At 36.7% G+C, this 19178-nt stretch overlaps 11 protein-coding genes across 11 annotated transcripts; 8 read left to right on the top strand and 3 right to left on the bottom strand.

Moving 5' to 3' along the window:
• Window positions 1-303: 303 nt before the first annotated feature.
• On the bottom strand, window positions 304-2889 carry C9374_014705 (uncharacterized protein; the record flags this gene model as incomplete). The annotated part of the gene is made up of 1 exon (XM_044690722.1): window positions 304-2889. One exon carries the CDS (start codon window positions 2887-2889, stop codon window positions 304-306), a length of 2586 nt encoding a protein of 861 aa, XP_044541527.1.
• A 491-nt stretch (window positions 2890-3380) lies between these two features.
• Window positions 3381-5309, top strand: C9374_014704 (uncharacterized protein; the record flags this gene model as incomplete). The annotated part of the gene is made up of 1 exon (XM_044690721.1): window positions 3381-5309. The coding sequence occupies one exon, from the start codon at window positions 3381-3383 to the stop codon at window positions 5307-5309; it is 1929 nt and encodes a 642-aa protein (XP_044541526.1).
• Window positions 5310-5485: 176 nt separating this feature from the next.
• C9374_014703 (uncharacterized protein) lies at window positions 5486-7090 on the top strand (the record flags this gene model as incomplete). Its single annotated transcript, XM_044690720.1, has 1 exon — window positions 5486-7090. The coding sequence occupies one exon, from the start codon at window positions 5486-5488 to the stop codon at window positions 7088-7090; it is 1605 nt and encodes a 534-aa protein (XP_044541525.1).
• A 54-nt stretch (window positions 7091-7144) lies between these two features.
• Window positions 7145-9973, top strand: C9374_014702 (uncharacterized protein; the record flags this gene model as incomplete). The annotated part of the gene is made up of 2 exons (XM_044690719.1): window positions 7145-7935; window positions 8017-9973. 2 exons carry the CDS (start codon window positions 7145-7147, stop codon window positions 9971-9973), a joined length of 2748 nt encoding a protein of 915 aa, XP_044541524.1.
• Window positions 9974-10049: 76 nt separating this feature from the next.
• Window positions 10050-10985, top strand: C9374_014701 (uncharacterized protein; the record flags this gene model as incomplete). Its single annotated transcript, XM_044690718.1, has 1 exon — window positions 10050-10985. One exon carries the CDS (start codon window positions 10050-10052, stop codon window positions 10983-10985), a length of 936 nt encoding a protein of 311 aa, XP_044541523.1.
• Window positions 10986-11063: 78 nt separating this feature from the next.
• On the bottom strand, window positions 11064-12235 carry C9374_014700 (uncharacterized protein; the record flags this gene model as incomplete). The annotated part of the gene is made up of 2 exons (XM_044690717.1): window positions 11064-11922; window positions 11982-12235. 2 exons carry the CDS (start codon window positions 12233-12235, stop codon window positions 11064-11066), a joined length of 1113 nt encoding a protein of 370 aa, XP_044541522.1.
• A 675-nt stretch (window positions 12236-12910) lies between these two features.
• On the bottom strand, window positions 12911-13613 carry C9374_014699 (uncharacterized protein; the record flags this gene model as incomplete). Its single annotated transcript, XM_044690716.1, has 4 exons — window positions 12911-13162; window positions 13215-13352; window positions 13393-13438; window positions 13486-13613. 4 exons carry the CDS (start codon window positions 13611-13613, stop codon window positions 12911-12913), a joined length of 564 nt encoding a protein of 187 aa, XP_044541521.1.
• A 520-nt stretch (window positions 13614-14133) lies between these two features.
• On the top strand, window positions 14134-15492 carry C9374_014698 (uncharacterized protein; the record flags this gene model as incomplete). Its single annotated transcript, XM_044690715.1, has 1 exon — window positions 14134-15492. The coding sequence occupies one exon, from the start codon at window positions 14134-14136 to the stop codon at window positions 15490-15492; it is 1359 nt and encodes a 452-aa protein (XP_044541520.1).
• Window positions 15493-16007: 515 nt separating this feature from the next.
• Window positions 16008-17314, top strand: C9374_014697 (uncharacterized protein; the record flags this gene model as incomplete). Its single annotated transcript, XM_044690712.1, has 2 exons — window positions 16008-16670; window positions 16721-17314. 2 exons carry the CDS (start codon window positions 16008-16010, stop codon window positions 17312-17314), a joined length of 1257 nt encoding a protein of 418 aa, XP_044541519.1.
• A 107-nt stretch (window positions 17315-17421) lies between these two features.
• On the top strand, window positions 17422-18543 carry C9374_014696 (uncharacterized protein; the record flags this gene model as incomplete). The annotated part of the gene is made up of 1 exon (XM_044690711.1): window positions 17422-18543. One exon carries the CDS (start codon window positions 17422-17424, stop codon window positions 18541-18543), a length of 1122 nt encoding a protein of 373 aa, XP_044541518.1.
• A 145-nt stretch (window positions 18544-18688) lies between these two features.
• Window positions 18689-19178, top strand: C9374_014695 (uncharacterized protein; the record flags this gene model as incomplete). Its single annotated transcript, XM_044690710.1, has 1 exon — window positions 18689-19156. A coding segment is annotated over one exon (468 nt), but the record flags the coding sequence as incomplete, so codon positions are not given.

The raw sequence follows: 19178 nt of genomic DNA, 5'->3' as shown, positions 1-19178 counted from the left end.
CTTTCATCAATCATCCTCGGAAGTTAAAAATACATACTATTCGTAACTAAGGGAATTACATAAGGCATGATCGCGACAATCAACACATAAATGATCATCATCAAACAGGCTCCTTTGGAACCAAACGTTGAAAACTTGGTCGTAGGGTATTCCTCGTGAATAATAATGGCCATTTTTTTATTTAAACTTTTTGTATAATTGGTTGGCGGCAAAATAGCCAACAATCACCAGAATGGAAATTGTGAAAAATCTCTTCAAGGTTATAACCCTGAAGAAGGATTTATTAAAAAACACACGTGACGATTATCTTTGTGAATCACAATAATCAGTATACGATGGAATTTGATCTTTGAGGCCCTTTCTCCTTCTAATAGATTGGATCAACTTGTTCACTTCAGAAGATGGATCATGGACATCATCCTTCATAATACTCCAATGACTGAAATTACATTGAGCTTGAGCTTGGCCACTCGTGAGTCCGTGTAATTCTTGTGTCAAACCAAAACTCTCCAAAACTGGTAAATGACACACAATATTCAATAAGGGAGTTCCATTAATCACTTCCGTCGACTTGATTGAACCTCTACGATGATTCACCACACTATAGATGGCACCCATTACAGAATTAGGACATTGAATCTCAACCAAATAAATAGGTTCTACTAATTTAGGACTAGCTCTTAATTGAGCAGCACACATGGCTCTACGGGAAGCTTCACCCACTTGTCCTGCATTTCTATGACTCGAATCAGAGTGTAAATCAGCATCATCGACCTTGAACACAACTCCTCTCAATGGTTCATCACAGAGAGCTCCTCTCATGGTATTTTGCTGGAAGGTCGTTACCACAAAATCTTGAATTTCATTCATGTACTCGACGGAATGAGAGGCATTCACTAACATGTTAGGACCTTTGTCATTGGGTCCAAAAGACCAAATCTTCTTGGTAATGGCTGGATCCCAATTAAATTCTTGTTCCAAAACTTTGGCTCTCTTATTCACATCTTGCTTGACAAAATCACCTTCTTCAATGAGAGAAATGAGTTCTTCACTCATGGGTTCAGCATGGATCCATAACTTGTTATGTTTGTTTGGAGATTTGGCAAAACAAGGTTCACACTCAGTGGTAACTGTTTCCAAGAAACTGACCACAGGTTGACTCTGTTTGATTGGAATACCCTTTCCATATTCTTCTTCTAAATTCTTCATACAAATTTCTAAATGCAATTCACCAGCTGCTGCAAGAACGTATTGACCAGCAGAATTGGTTCGACATTCCAACAATGGATCACTTTTCACTAACTTTTTGATGGCATCTACAAACTTGGGCATGTCTGCAGGGTTCACTGGCTCAACACCCATCTGAACGACAGGACTCACACTATATTTCATGTTTCGAATAGGCATACATTCGAAATTATCTTCATCGACACAGGTACAAGTTTTCACAATGTACTTGTCGAGACCAGCGAGACCACAAGTGGAACCACAACTCACTTCAGAAACACTTTCAGTGTTCTTACCGAGCATGATCAACACACGTTGAACATGAGCATTAAAGACATCTTTCTTGGATTGAGCACCTTCATAGGCAGGACCTAAAATTCTCACACTACTCGATTGTTTGACAGTTCCAGAGAAGACACGACAGAAAGCAATGAAACGACCAACATTATTCGAAATGGAAGAAGCACTAGTATTGGAATGCATGGGTATCATCTTACTGACATAGAGAATGAGAGGACCATTGGGATCACAATCACGAATAGCCATGGCATTCGAATCATTCAAATCTCCAGTGTATAAGAGAGAGTATCTGTATTTCTGAGCTTGTACCGGTGATGGTAAGTGTTGAATGATCATTTGAATGAGACTCTTAGAGGCAGGAAGGAATTTTCTCATGATGGTCCTTAATAAATTCTTGGAATCTTTCTTACGATCTTCCTTGGAGAGAGAAATGGAGAGTTTTTGAATCACGTTGGAGAGTTCTTCGGAGAGAGCAATTTCCTCTCCACTCGAATTGCTGTTTGTGGATCGTTCCTTCACAAGTTTAAAGATTTGGAAGATGGGTTCCAAAATAAATTCACAGAATGAAGGTTTCAATTTCTTGCCAGAGACTTTGGAATAGGGTTCAGTGGACCATTTCTTGGCTTCGTGATCATAATAATGTTCACCCCATAATTTACGAGCAATCTTATCGGCACTGGTTTGGAATTTCTTACTGTAAAGTTCAGCAAATTGAGGAATGGTAAAGGCCCAACCCATCTTACCACTTCCAAAAGCAACATTGCCAATGGTTGGGTCCATTTGTAAATTCTTGTACAAATCATCTTCAACACCATAGGTCGAAATGAGTACATTCACAGATTCAATAATTCTTTGGAAATTTTGATAAGCCTCTTCGGGTGAGAATTGCAATTCTTCAATCACACGATCGACCTTATTAATCACCAAGACGGGTTTAATCTTTTCTTGGAGAGCTTGACGCATGACAGTCTCTGTTTGTCCTCTACAACCTTCGACAGAATCTACCACGAGAATGGCTCCGTCAGTCACACGCAAAGCTGCTGTCACTTCTGAATTGAAATCAATATGACCAGGACTGTCAATTAAATTAACAATAATCTTTTCCTTTTCATTGGAAGGATCATTCAGTACCATGGATAAACTTGTCGACTTGATGGTGATACCCTTTTCAATTTCGTTCTTGTCGACATCGAGTACTCTCTTTTCACCTGCTGAATCTTCGTCAATGAAACCAGCTGCTGATGCCAACTGATCGGTGAGTGTGGATTTACCGTGATCCACGTGAGCAATGATACTCAAATTTCTAATGAAATCTCTTCGGGAGAGGAGAAGTTCGAATTCTTCCTTGTTGAATTTGACCATGGAGTTTCTGGAAAAGTTGGAGTTTGGCTATTGAGCTATTGATTGGTGTGTTTGTAATGAACTTGTGAGATAATCACAATAACGATTTTTTTTGTTGTTGTTCAAAGAGACAGTCTTTGCAGGATTTGCATGTTTAAATACCTCTTTAGATCTTTGAAGCACGTGTGGAAGAGCAAAGGAACACAGTTTGTGTAAGAATAGCTTCATTTGCGAATTTGAAGTAGGTTCAAATTCAAATACGAATTTGAAGCGGTTCACGTTTGAAATTGCACATTCATTTTCGAGTCAAGCTGGAGTTCCTGGTTCAATGTCAACTGAGAGGTACCGTATACAAGCGAGCGGCATGAACCTCAACGAGGAAGGCTCATTTCCCTATCAAATACATCCCGATTTCTGCCTGTCAAAAAATGCACTCGAACCTGTTTCATCATGAAACAAGGACCCACAAAAGACGAGTCAGGTCATCACAGCTGACTGCAACAATTGGTAGAATGTGTTTCTTGTTGATGGTATTATTTTCTTTTCTCACTAGCACCATAACTCCACAAACAGCTTCTTATGGAACCATCGGAGGACAAATTACAATAATTTTCAAAAATCAAGATCAATACAAGGCTTTGATGGACGTTTCATCTCAAAGTTTGCACTTGAGAGTATCGGTCTTTCGATTAGATATTGTTCAGAGCGGAAATTCTACATATCCATACATTCCCGATATTGTTGAAATAACGACTCTTTCTCCACTCAAAACAAGCGTCAATAACCAAATTGTGTTGTTGCCTTCACAACAATTTCCAGCAAGCTTAAAAATTCCCTATCGATTGGATGATCTTCCTCTTGCAAGTTATATTGTGTTGGGACAAATTGTTTCAGGACACCAGTCTCTTACAAGTTTTAATGGTTGGTATCGTGGTGGAGGTGCTGAATATTTCAAAGACATTACATTATCGAGCGACAATAGTTATTTTTTGAACGCTGATTTTGTTATTGAAGGCGCCACACCTTACCCTGCATCTGAAAAATTCCATAGCAATGGACATTTCAGATTTGTGAAAGGCCTGCCAGTGCTCTCTTTATTTGGAAACGAAAAGGAGAGAGGAGTTTCACATGGATATCTGCTAGCTCAACAAATCATTGACTTTTTCAGATTCTACGTCTTGGAGGGTGCCATCCTTTCTGCAAAAGATTATTTAAATATTCATGTTCCGGTTCTATCAAGCTCTGCTTTCAAGTATGATAAGGAATTTATCGAAGCTGTTGAAGGAATTTATTCTGGAATGATAGCTTCTGGTATTGATTTATTTGTTCCTGAGCTGAACAGAAAATTTCAAGTTATTGACGTTATTGCAATTAATGCCTATATTGAATTGGAGTATATCGCAAGTCACGGAGTTCCAAATATTGCTTCAAACAATTACTTGACTCAAAGTCTGAGAGAAAAATTACTAGCTCAACGACCAAGAAGCGCATTGCATCGATCCAAGCCACATGCGGCTTGTACACAATTTTCAGTATGGAATGAATTCACCTCTACGAATTGTCCTCCTGAGCAACAAAATAACATTATTTCAGTTCGAAATATGGACGGAGAAATTGACATGAAGCGTGTCACAGTTCACGCAATTTTGTTGTCCACTATTGAATCAACCAATTCATTCGATAGAAAGTATATTAGTGTCATGTGGCCGGGTTTCGTGGGAACTTTGAGTGCAATCAATGAAGATGGAGTTTATTCCATGATGAATTATGGCCGAACTCATCCAAACACAACTTGGAGTTCAGGAGCTCCTGTATCATGGATTCTTAAAGAAGTTATTCAAAAAACCTCACTTGAATTGGCCACTCCATCATACATCCAACAATTTATCGAAAAGAACTTTAGATCACAACCAGGAGGAGCTTGTTTAACAGGATGCATTCTAGTATTTTCTCATAGAATTACCAGTAATTCATCACTACAAAATTCACCTCCATCATTTGTGTATGAATCTGACTGGAAAGGTGGAATGATGAGGTTACCTCAACAAGCATTTCCACGATTTGTGAAAAGCAGTATTGGAGCAAGCAATCATAATCATTTGTATGGAGTTGAGTCTGGTGACAGAGATTCTACCTTTAACTTTGGAATTAGAAATGGATTTAGTTCCATGTGGAGATATCAAGTTACTTCCAATTTAATTGATGTTTGGGCGAGATCTGTTTACAGCAAGGTGCAAGATCCAAATTTCTGTAACTCACAAATGAGAGAAATTCTTAGACGAGCAGCTCATGGCCAAACTGAACACTCCATCATGTTTAGGCCTCTTAATAATGGTAAAATATTCATTGACATTGCAGTGGCCCAAGCAACGTTTAATGGATGGGATGCACCTTATCTAGATTTTGTAACGTTTGAATTCAATGACTTGTTTACGAAATAGATAAGCCAAATTTTCAGAACTTTGCTCACGATACTACTGTTCAATACAACACTCGACCTTCAGGTTTCCAAAATAGTGTGCTCAAAACGTAAAAGAAACAATGTCTTTTCCTCTTCATATTTTCTATTTGAAAGCGGAGTTTGGGTTCCATTTCGATTCCTTCCAAAGCAAAAAAAATGATGCAGCATCAACTTCCTCCCCAACGTCCTGCCTTCTCATCGCCTCCTCCTCCGATGATCAATAACAACTCTTCAACCACCACCACGGCCAACACTATGGTTGGAACCGCTTCTCCACATGCCCAAGACTTCATGGATAGGTGCTTGGGAAAGGTTCCTGGTTCTCAAAGATTCTGGGATTATTGCTTTACGATATTTATGCTTCTGTTTGTTCTGATTGGAGTTGCCATTGTCCTATTAGTAGCTGTGTTCTATCACAACCGAGTAATTTTTATTATTGATAGTGAATGTAATGCTCTCGGAAAGAAAGATATTATTTTACCTTCCAATCTTGTGAGTTCATTTTGGAAGCGATGTCAGACAGCAGGAGATAGTCAATATCCAACATCATTTAACTATGCTTTGAAAGATATTAAATGTATGAAATCCACAAGCTATGGAAGAGTGTTGAATACTGGAAAATTATCAAATTTGAAAAAGACAATTGTGAATAACGTCGTTTCAATCGCGGATACATTTTTACAGGAGAAAGGAGTTTGTGACTCACAAAGAGCTACTCTCCTCAAGATTCAAAACAAGTACAAAACCTATGCTGCAAAACTTAGCAACAACCAGGATGTCAATCTTCCCAAGTATTTCAAAACATACACTCTAACTCAAGCTTTTGAGCAAGCCCTTGCAACAAACAACGCAAATCAAAAAGATTCACTTGCTGACAAGAAAGTGTCATGGTATTCAACTATACCAGAATACAAAAACATACCAGATCAGGATGGAATAGCCACATTTGGTGTTGCTCTTTCTTCAAAATTTGATGAAGCACAATGGGATTCTGTTTTACGTCATGAATCTAGTGACTCTAGTTCCAGACTATGGGTTAGATTGAATCTCACCGAGACAGTTCCTCTTTTCACAACTGATAATTTTGATCACTTGACAAATTTCGTGGTGTCTGACACGGCCAATCTTACCCAATTTTATGAAATTATCAACCAACAAGTCCAAGATAATTACATTAAGAGCTTAATTCTTAACCAAACTGATTTTGTCATCAGCTATACTGAAATGAGAGCTGAGCTCATGTTGTTGAATCTTGCCAGAATTAATAGTGGTGACAGAGGAAACGTAATGGCTGAAGCTTCAATGATTATAGGCGTTCCAAATGGTGACTCCATTGATCAGAGAATTTTGTTGACTTGGGGTGATGTCAAAGAGGCACCTCAAGAAGGAATTTTACAAAGACTTGCTGAAGGAAATCTTCAATCTTCATTCATGGTCCAAGGCTTTTCAAAAGATTCTGTATTTAGCCAAGATCTCCTTAATGTTGTGGATAGAATGGACAGCACGTACACTTTCACCACAACTGATGTTATTTGTAACACTAGATCACAAACTACGATTGATAAGGTTGACTTAAACAAATGTAGCTTGCTGAAACGAGTACTTCAATGGAATCAAGACACGGCCTTTACCTCAATTACCGCACCAACTCTTTACAATCCCTCGAACAAGTTTTATCTTGGCCTCAAGCTTTACAAATCGTCCAATGTTGATGTTTTTGAAGAATTAGCTAATGGCAGAGCTGATGAATTCCACTTTTAAAATTTGCTGTACATTAAGAGTGCTATTACGGAATAAACAAAAAAATTGGTTGCCATGGCACGAACCAGACAAACAGCAAGGAAGGGCATTTGTGGAAAAGCACCACGAGCACAACATTACACTCCACGCACTTGCTCCAAATTTCGTGAACTCATGATCAAGAACGATCAATCTCAACACACCGATATCATTTCACGATTGGCTCCCTATTCCCGATGTGCCAAGTTGGCTAGATTTTGGATATTAAAGGACTTGCAACAAACTCATGGTGCTCGTTTGAAGCAAAACCATCCATGCAATGATGATCCAACGAGTACACTAGAACAACAAGAGAACGTTTTACAATTACTTCAATCATTACCTCTTGATGTCAAAATTGATATCATTACTTTTATTCCGACCACTTCTCTACTAGTACCTCCGTATGGCAGGCATACACAGACGGGAGCCAAATTGAAAGAACAAGTGGATCCTTGGTGGTTTTCTTTAATGAAACATCGATTGATTAGCACATCCGTTAAATCGGTTCTTGAAAATATCATTTGTAAAAGACTTTCACGAGAGGGTCTAGATGCTTCTGATAGTGTACTTGTTCGACCTTATGCTTTGAAGCGTCATCCCATTTGGAAATTGTTGGAAATTCAGGAGAGATTCATGACGTTGCAAGCAAATCCATCTCATAATGAAAAATTACAGAGCCAGGCTGATGAAGCTCTTGCTACAGTGCCTGAAGGCAGTAATGTCCTTGCCGAAGGAGAGTGCGTTTGGAACGCCATGTTACATTTTACGGGTAATCCTGCCAAGTTCTATACGATCCAATTAATGGTCGATGGAAAAAACTACTGGTAAGCAACGATTATTAAGTATTTCATTAGTAGTTTTTCTAATATTGTTCGCATGATCATATATATAATGCATATTCCTAGTGTTTTTACTCGATGGGGCCTTTTTGGACAAACGGGACAAAAGAAAATCATTACATTTACATCGTTGATGGAGGCAAAAGCTGAATTCAGAAACAAATTTAAAGAGAGAACAGGAAATGATTGGGAAAATAGATCGAATTTCCAACTTGTGGTAGGAAAGTATAACTTGGTTGACATGTCCAATACTGGTATCTCTACCGTGGAATCAAACATTGAAACCTTTAATTTCAATTCCTTATTTCTTCCAATAGCCACATTTGGAACTGTTTTACCACCTTTACATACTTTTTCCACAACATCCAGCAATAGTACTGAACCAGAAGAAGAAGAAGAGGATATATTGATGTCTGAAATGATGCAAAGAGATTTAAAAGACTTGGAAGATGAACTTATTGAGGACGTTAAACATCATCCACACTTTAACCTCATGACTTCTTTCTTGGATGAAGGCTATTCTGTTGATGCTGATATCATGAAACCAATTCAAGAATGCAAGTCTATGATTCAACAAGCCTTTTCAGAATATAACCCTCGAACAAATACTTTGCATCTACCACAAGTTACGAATCAGTATTTGAAATCTTTAACTGTTTCCATTGCCAGCGAACACGATTGTTACATGTGTATGGAATTATTGCATTCATTACAGAATTTAGAACATGTAACCTTAATTTTGTATTCCTATAGTATTTTTTACTCGTTCGCCAACCTGATACAAGTTGGTATGGAATATCCTTGCATGAAGCATGTGAAATTTATTTGTTTGAGTTCGAACACGAGTTTTGGTTTTCCTGACATTATGATGTTGCTGACCACCCTTTTTCCTGACATTTCTAAAATAGAGTTTGAGGGATTTATGTGTAACGAAATTTCTGCCAACATTCAATCTTCTATTGCACAGTACCAAGAGATTGAGATTGTTTACAAGAATATGAATGCGGACTTGTTTGAACAAGTGTGCAGGACTTACAACATTTATCCTTTTGTAAGCAGCCCAGATGTCTACACTTCTGTAGTTGTGGATGAAGACGTGCCAATCATAGAAAAGAAGAAGATTATTGAATACTTGGTACCACATTTTGATATGAAAGATCATCATTGGGCAAATAGTCATTATCAGTTTCAAAACCCACAATTAGCGCCTTTGTATCAGTACACGATTTATTTGATGAACAAACATGGACAACATTTTGGTAGCAATAGCGACTTGAGCTTTTCAACAATCTCAATGCAATATGGTTATGACATTTGCAGCAACATGTTAGAATCCATCCCATACTTTTCCTCAAGCCTCTCTCAAGATTTGATGAAAATGTTCGAAGAGAAGTTGAAGAAAAAAGAAGCCAAACTTAGTTTGAATGATTTTTTGGGGACTCTTCTTCACAGCACCGACTATGGAACGCTGTTACAAGTTTTTACTCGATTTAAGAATTATTTACCTGAAGAGGATGCAAAAAAACTATTCAAAAGATTTGTTTTGTACAAGAATCATGATTTACATGTGAATTTATTTAATTATTTATTACATTTTCAAGCTCCAAGACATGTGCTGGATTACATTTTAGATTTCATGACTCCTGAAGATTTATTAGAAACAACTGTCATGTATTCTGAACAGCCAGAACCTGGTCACTATACCGTCAATACCTTATTGATGGCCATTCTTTCTAGTTATGTGTCAGATCAGTTCATTTTGAAGATTATTGAAAAACAACCACTTCTTGTCAATATGAGTACTGGCTTGGAAATTACACCACTCCACGCTGTATGTGCAGACACATCAAGATGGGGCTTAATTCCATACCTTGTTGAGCAATATCATGCTGATGTTTTTGCAAAGGACAAGCAGGGTCGTACTCCCTATCAGTATGCTTTGTATCAATGTCCATATCGGGATGCAATTCCTGCATGTCTGAGAATGTCAGGACAAGAAATGGATACCAATAATGGCTTGTGAAATTGTGATGCGATTGGAAATCAATGAAATATATTTTGCAAGTTCCAACTTCTGCTTGTTTTTTAGTTTAAAAAAAATGTCTCAACTTGTCAGAGCTTCAAAACATCCATTCGGGTTTTCTGTCTTTGCTGCCTTTGGCATTTCCGATGAGCAAAACGAAATTGAAAAATTATATTTGAATTTTTGTGATCGAGATGATGTAATCTTGTCAACAAATCCAACGGAAAACTCATCTGAAATTATATCAGAAATGAAAAATAATTGTTTTGAATTAGGAATTGGAAGACACACCAAATGTCCTCTGAAAACAACCTCTCAATGGACAGAAGACGAGCGAATTATTTTGAGAAAGTCATTATCAACAGAAACGAGGAAATTTGATTTTATGCAAGTTGCCGTTGCTGTACTTATTGAAAATGTCCCAACTAGGGAAGTGTTAATCACAAAAAGAGCCAAACACATGAGGGCGTTCCCAAATACCTACGTTGTGCCTGGAGGGTCTGTCGAACAGCAAGATGAATCTATTTATCATGCTGCTGTCAGAGAAACGTTTGAAGAGACAGGAATTCAAATAGATTGTAATTGTTTAACACCGATTTATTTGTGGGAAAGCGCCTTTCCTACATCCATTGACCAAGGAATTCCATCTAGACATCATTTAATTATTTATTTACATGCAAAAGTCAACTTATTTACTGAAAATGCATCAAAAGAGGAAAAATATGAGAAAATTTTGAAACTCCAGAAAGAGGAAGTTGAATCTGCCAGTTGGATTGGAGTTGAGGTGGTTTCCAAAATTGTACAGCATATTGAAGGTGGAAGAGAAATGACCCAAAAATTGAAACAATCTATTGAAGGAAAGACTTTTGAAGTTTTTGACGTACATGGAAACTATTCAACAAGTCCTCTTGATGTTCTATTTAACCCAGATAATACCATTGGATATGAGAGGTTGACAACAGGAACTAGATTTCTATTGAGGAGGTGGTATCACATTAGGACCCATGAATGACGTCGATGTTTGTAAATATCTGTTGTACATTGAATCCATTGGTTGAGCATATCATTTATTTACTAGTCTTGAAAATTACTAAACCTCTACTCGATGAACATTGAATAAATAGTTAGCCATGTAGGCTGCCTCATTCTCAGAAGATGGAACGTAGAACGATTCTGGTGAAACAATTTGAGAAGCCTTTGTTCTCAATTCCATTGAGCTCAAATTTGTGCCTACCACAATAACAGGTCCTTTGCTAGCTTCTTGTTTGATGGAACTTGAATTTTCTGATTTATCAAACAGAATATCAATTTCAGGTTTGGAAAACTTGTGTTCTTTGGTCTGATATATTTCTGTAATAATTTGAGGGATAAATTGCTCGGCGTCGTTATAACGTCCAGGAAGGAACATGATTACGTTGGAGGGAACATCTTCCCTCTTTCTGGTTGGAGGTACTGGACATGTTTTTTCGTTTTGATTTTCTTCCTCAGCGGTAATACCAATATCCAACGTGTGCAAAGGTTTCATCCAATCTGTAATTTTAAACTTGCTAGAAACAAACTTAAAGTTATTAACTTGGGGAGTAAAGTCGTGAACAACATTCCAATGATTATTGTAAACAGATAGATCCGCTTCATGGAATTGTTGAGCTAGCCCAATATAGTTGGAGGCAAAGCAACTGAATGATATGTCCGACGAGGACTCAATGACTGGTCTTGTTGAACAAAACATACTCAGCTCCAAATTTTTGCAATCTCTTGTTCTGAATTGTTGACAAGCAACAATCATTTTAACATTGGTGCTAGTTCTAATGAAAATACTTCCAGAACAAGGGCCAATAAAGAATCTACAATTTTCGCAGCTATCAATAAATATTTGAGATGAGTTGTCCAATAAGTAGAAATCGCAATTCGTGCACTTGTCAATGTTCATGGCTTGTCCAAGAATTTCGCTGTATCATAACATCAAGTTATTACGAGGAACAAGTTGCACGTGATATTTAAAACTCACCCTGGTCTTCTAATAATGACTCTATCCTGAAATCCGCTCAACAAAAAGTCTTCTGCCTTCAATTTTGAGAAATCAATTTCTTTCTTTTCCTTACTCTTTTGTCCCAAGTAACTCCAAGTGTATTGTTGAGGAGAATGACTTTGCTTTTTACTTTCGGCACTTGTTTGGTTTGATTGAGCAATATTCTCATAACCTGCCGATTTTGCTCCGGTGGTGTTATTCGACGAGTTTTGCTTGCTGTAGAGACAACCCATGATGAAATGTATTGTGATTTTTTTTTGTACTTTGTTTTGGCGGTTCTTTCAATGTCACATAGCGCTAAATGAACAAGACTTTGGGTTAGCGTTTCATATAACTTCAATAACAACTTACTTTCGGAGAGCACACCATTCTCTATCCAAGGTCCCCTTTATTTTTTGGTGTTGTACTTGATTTCAGTGCGGTTTCACGATTCGTGTTTTTTTGAAAGTTTGATTGACCCTAGGAGCAGAGAATCGCGTCTGTATTTTACATAGTTATCGTCGGTAGTAAATGAAGCTTATTGAATGCATATTGTGCATAAGTAGTGTCTCCTTATTGCGGTCTGTTATTTCGAAGGTGATTCAAGCTTGTTTCCGCAGGTACAGCCGACGGTAAAACTCGAGATAAAAAATACTGTCGGGAGTTACTGATGAAAAGAATCCACCAAGACACAAAATACAGCCGGAAGAAGCATCATGTTAAATATTCTAATAATGGAGGTTTAATGAACGAAATAACGACGGAAATACTGTTGAAATAACCTACCACAACACCTGTGGCTGTTACTATCGATGATAATGATGGAAATCTTCTTATTTTATTTTAATTCAATTTGAAATTTTTTTGGTTCAATATTTGATTTAAAATTGTTATTGCAAATGCATTTTAAATTTTATTGGCATCATAATTTACAACTCAACAACGTTGGCAGGGTTGACAGGTCTTGAGCGTCTCATTTTCGCTGATGATGATTTACGTAAATGCTCTTGATACAATTTATATTCCTCAGAATTGATGTCATATACATCTTCGTCGTTTTCAAAGTCAAAAAGGTTGTCTGAATTTTTGCTTTTTGAGACTCCAGATCTTCTACGAAGTTTCGCCTTCTTTTTTGCGTTCACAAATATTTGACTTATATGTTTCCTGCATATCTTTATCAACTAAAAACGATTGTTGTGAAATTTAGTCAAACAAATAACAAACACAACTTACTATTTCATCTACCTGGGATTTATCACAATCTGAAAGAATACTATAGTTTGGAAGACTTGAACAAAATGTTTGAACATAAGTAACCACTGTGTCTGAAAGTTGAAGCTTTTGCTCTTGTGTTTGGGGATTAGAACAGATCTGAAGAGTTAAAATTTATAGGAACAACATTACAACTTACTTGGGAGAGAAATGAATGAAATTTCAATTTACAACATTGTTTGATGCTTCATGGAAAGAAATGATTACCAAGAAATATTGACAAGAAACAAACCTTGCGTTGTTCTGAGTTAAGAATTGCTTGCTTTCTTGAAAAAGTGTTATATTTAATGATGGAGCTATATAAGAAATGTTTTTTCGATTACGTTTCTTCTTGATACCCCTTACAGTGTCAGTTGGCATTATGATTGGTTTTTTTTTGTTTTGATTTTTGAAAATATTTAAACGGGTCAACTTTGAAACTATTGGAGAGAAGTTTTTGTAAGCGAGTTCAGATCGAGCGCGCACAGGAAGCGTTTTCTTTACAAAAAAAAATATCATGCTTCAGAACAAGGCCGAATCCAAATTCTTTGACGTGGTTTCCTTGAGAATGTGCCACAAGTGCAATGTACATGATTTGGAATTGTATATCCATAATTCGGCAAAGTGTAAAACCTTGAATCCCTCTATCAAATGCACTTGTTTTTCATGCGGCACAACTTACTTCACTTGTCCTTTTTGCAAAGATTGCTTCTCCGACTCTCATGCATCCAATTTTTTAAAACACATGAAAAGATGTTCAAACAAAGATGAAGCTCAGAACCCCGTTTTCAAGTGTTGTTCCGAACAAACGACAGAGTTTGATCATTATTATTCTCATATCATCAAAAATCATTGTGGTCATTTGTGTTCGTTTTTAAAAAAACTCAAACATGAGGATAAAATGGATGACGAAAAAAACAACAAGAAAACGACAGGAGTGGTTGTTATGGAGGAAGGTTGTGATATTGGTGGTTTATTGATGAACTTAGAAGCTCTCACTGCTGACGTGCAGAATTTAGTACAAACACCATTTCCAATATTTGAATTTTTTGAGAAACTGAAACAATCTATGCCATATGTATCAAATCACTCGTGCGAGCATGAACAAGAATTTCACTTCCCTAAAGATCACCCTTTTGAAAGTTTTGAAGAATTATGTTGTTTTATGTTAATCAATCACTTTGGAATTTCTAAACAAGCATATAATTTCATGATTCAAATGCTGAAATCAACATTTAAAGACCGTCCTGAGTTGATGAAATTATTTGTGAGCTATGATACCTTGAAAGCAAGAGGAAATAATTTGAATCCCCAAAAACCCATGCAGTTCAATGATAATTTCATCCTTTACTCTGTACAAGATACTATTCGAAACATGTTAATGGATCCGTATTTGGTCAACCAATTATGTCTCAACCGAGAAAAGCATCAACAACAGTTTGCAACCAAGCAACCATTTCAATCTAAAATATTCAACAAAATTTTGGAGAAGTGTCAAAGTGATATATTCCCTCTTGTGATGCTGATATATGTGGACGATTTTGTAAAATTCAGAACAAAGTCAACATCAACATGTGGAGTGTACTCAAGTTTGTTGAATTTCAATAGCGACTTCATGAGAAAACTTGAATCTATAAGCTTACTTGGGTTCTCAAAAACTCACTGCGATTTTTGGACAATGACAAGCCATTTGATGAAAGAAATTAATCACCTTGATGGGGAGATAATTGAAATAGAAGATCCCTCTACAGGTGAGTCTAGAAAATTTCAGATTGTTGTTGCAGGGTTTTTATGGGACACAGTCGAGAAGATGTATTCCTTGCAACTCATGAAAGAAGAATGTAGCCGTTGTGAAGGAATTTATGATAATCAACATAAAACACCAGATTGTTTATTTGGAGCGTCTACGATAGAAGATCCAAAGTATGTCACGCATTTCGAGAAAAGAAATATATTTGAAGCAAACACTGTTATTAATAGCATCGATTTAAGATCAAATGACAGAACAAAGGACAAGGGTTTTAAACCCTTAATATGGGAAGAAATGCAATTCAAAGATTTGAAATTATCTAAAGCGAAAATAACGCAAAAATTACGAGAATTACCTGTTCTGCATATCAAATGCATTCCACAACTAATGCTATCAGCAATAGATATCAGCAAAGTCAAGTCTAAATGTAGCTGTATTTGCTATTCATTGCCATCTGGGTTAAAGTGGCAATTGAATCAATTTGCATTTTGTTATAATTTTTGTAAATAAATATTAATTTTCTAAATATTTCAAAAATCAACAAGTCTTATTCAACAAAGTATCGATGAAAATAATTCGTGGTACTTTCATCCGAACCAATCCGAAGGTATTGTCCGTCGTTGTTATCATAATTAATTTCAATCATTATTTTGTCAATATTATTCTCCGTCCATATCTTGCCAGTGGTATTTCATCCGACAGTATTGGTCGAGCAGTAAAATATGTCATATATTCGTCGGTCAGTATTTTCCTCATTTACTTTTCCGACGGTATTTTGATGACCAGTATTATGCACATGTAATTGCCCTGTTGTATTATGTCGTCCTTGATGCCATGGTTAATATCCATCAGTATTTTAACCAGGGATATTCTCCATCCGTATTCGTCCAGCAGTATTTTAATCGAAGGTATTTTTCGATGGTAGATAAACGTCTTATTTTTGACCGCACTTATTCTCTGATTACTCATGCGGTATACCTGCTTCCTTCTGCTCCTAGGATTCCAATCACTCCCCATAAAAAATAATGACCCGAATTAGAGAGACAGGTGCATCGCTGTCATCCACGACCAACGATGGCACCTATCATGGTACAACCTCATCCAAGAGAAATACATTGGATTTAAGAGGTGTCATTGGAAAATTCAAAACAAATCCATCTTCTTCATCCTCTTCACATCAACACAATGGAAACTCTGTACTCAACCAAATCATTGCCGATGAACAAAATTTTCATTTACATCCAATTACAGAGCAAGAAGGAACTTCTTCGGAAGGGGTGAATGATTTGAGTTTTCCTGTTCCTCCAGGTCGATTCAAAGTTCAAATTTCCAACACAACAGCCATGGGTTTAAAACTCTTTTCGTCGGTTATATTGCGAGCAGATGTATCGTGTCAGTCATCGGGATCTTCCATCATGTCCAAAGATGATGATCAATTATGTAATTCAGATAATATTGAAAAAGGAGGTTCATGGAGTACATTAATTTCTACTCCAATGGACTCTCAACAATCCATCATTCGAGTTACATTGTTTTGTGAGCCACCCGATTCCAAGTGCAGTTACAAAATTACCATTCATCAAATATTTAATGTTCTTCATACGAAAGGCTTTGAACTCGGAAAGGGAGAAGAAAATGATTATAATTTTGAATTGCCAATGGGACAATATCATATTCTTGTTCATTCGGTGAATCAAATTCCTTTTCATTGTACTTACAAATTTGCAAATTCAACCAGTCATTCAGAAAAAGATATTACGGAATTGAAATATTACCACAACCTATTGTGGCAATTATTGAGGAAGATACAGATCAAACCAATCTCACACAACCATTGAATGTGAAAGTTTCTGCTTTCAGTAACAAACCAGTGAAGGGAAGATTATTAATTTTGCAATCAATTGGAGCTATGGAACTCAAAAGAATGCTCGATAGTGAACAACGTGTCACAATTAATGAATACAAATCTCTCATTGATGACTGTTATACAGATAAGAATGTAGAATCTCTTACAGATTTAGAGACCATGCTCGGCGATTTATTAGAGAAAAAAGGTCTTCGCTATCAACCAATTCATTCCTATGTTCAAGCAATGAAAAAACATTTAATCGAATCTCAAGAGCTTGAAAAAGAAGTCAAAGAACTTGTGATGAATAAGAGCTTGAAATCATCTCAACTCGATCAAATGCAATCACAATTCAGAAAATTACGTCATTTAGTGGAAAAACACAAATTAGATACAAAAATTATTATTAATCTTTCAGAGGAAGAAAAAAAGGTCACACACTACAAAGAAATTCTGAAAAGATTAAAGATTACACAAGTCGTCTGAAAGAATATGTGAATCAATATGATACGTCCACACTCGAAGCACTGTTACATGATATTTCAGAAGACACATATTTACAAGATGAATGTTGTGCGAGTATGGTTCATTCCATGATTGAAGAACCTGAATCCATTTTGAAAAAACTTAAAATTATTGATTCTGTAAAAGAAGATATTGAAAAGTACATGATGGATGAAGATCTTTCACAACTAGAGAAGATCAAGAAACAAATTGATACAACCTATGATTCCTATGAACGTAAATATATAGAAAAAGAATATACTCGGTTGGATGAATCAATCAAAAAGATCAAAACACGTTTACATGCTGAGAAAAAGTTAAGAGAAGCAATTCTCACCAAGCAAACACATAGAATAGGTTCAGATATCAAAGCATTTGAACCATACCTGAAAGGTACACAAATCTTGCGAGATGCAAAAAGAATCATGGAAGATCTACTCGATAATGGAGATGCAGATATTTCCAAATATGTCAATCAACAAGAAACCACTGTGCAGAACAGTGAAGATTTAAATCCGATCACTCGAATGAATGAGACCACAAGTGTCCAATCAGTGCCATTAGTATCAACACCATCAGTCATTACCAAAACTGTATCACACCAAGATCCTTTGAAATTACCTCTCGATCCTATGAAAGAGACCGATGTACTTTCAAAATTACTTCTCGAAGATGATGATTTAAGTGCGAGGGACCCAACAACCTCAAAAAGCTCACTAACGAATCCATCATCATCCAATCCAAAGAATACCTCAATAGAGTCCTCTCTCAATTCTATGGACAAGAAAAAAGACAACCTTTTAGATTCCATTCTTGCTGAGGAATATGATGATGATTATGAAGAGCAAACTACTACGACACCCATCGTGGCATCTTCTCCTTCAGCCCAAATTAGTAATTCTTCAATCTTTAACAACACATCATCCAACAACAATGAACCTTCAGTGATGATCTCGACGACTTTATCCAAAGCTCAGACACAAAGAACGTCGACGAGCTCACCCACACGAACCATTCCTAAAACCTCAAGCAAAATTTCCATACCAAAACGTAAGACCAAAAAAGCAACAACACCTACAACCACTTCGACCACTAGTATGAATGTACATCCAAACACTTCCAATAGTAGTAGTAGTAGTAGTAGTGGTAGTGATAAATCCATTGTTTCCACACCACAATCACCATTTTCACCTCCTCAGGAGCAAGTGTGAATCTTAACAAATCTTCACTCACCATGACGACTCGTCAAACTCATAACAAAGAAGAAGAAGAACTCTCAGATAGTGACATTGAAAACATTTCTGATGATGAGGATGATCCAACTCCACTTTCAAAACCAGTATCAGTTCTCAAATCATGGGAGCTATTTATGGAGATGTGTTAACGGAAGAAGAAATTAAAAAGGGTCGAAATGAAACTCTTAGTAGTGCTCATTCAGGAGTGGACATTGAAAGAGCACCTACAAGTGGTGGTCAAGAAGCGAAACAACATTCGTATGATAACACGACAAGTAGCTCACAACAGCAACCTCCATATAATTGTAACTCGGCAACTAGTAGTGAAATTACTACTACTGCCACTGCCACTACAAATGTGGTACAACCTATTAACCACATGACCTCAGCTTTGAATAATAACAATCACATACAATCCAGTAGTACTGGCACAACCGTGCATACCAATCATCAGAGATCATCTTCCAATGTCATTGTGTTAAAACCAAATAAGCAGAAAGTGTGTGCTCCTTCCTCTTCTTTAACAGCACACTGGGAAACAGAGTTAAAACAGAAAGAATCTGTATTGTTAGAAAGATTTCAAAGTATGGTATCTAAACCCATTCACAACG

This window comes from Naegleria lovaniensis (assembly GCF_003324165.1).
Source record: "Naegleria lovaniensis strain ATCC 30569 chromosome Unknown tig089, whole genome shotgun sequence".
In the NCBI taxonomy this organism is placed as follows: Eukaryota; Heterolobosea; class Eutetramitea; order Acrasida; family Naegleriidae; genus Naegleria; species Naegleria lovaniensis.
This window is presented reverse-complemented; position numbering and strand designations above follow the sequence as displayed.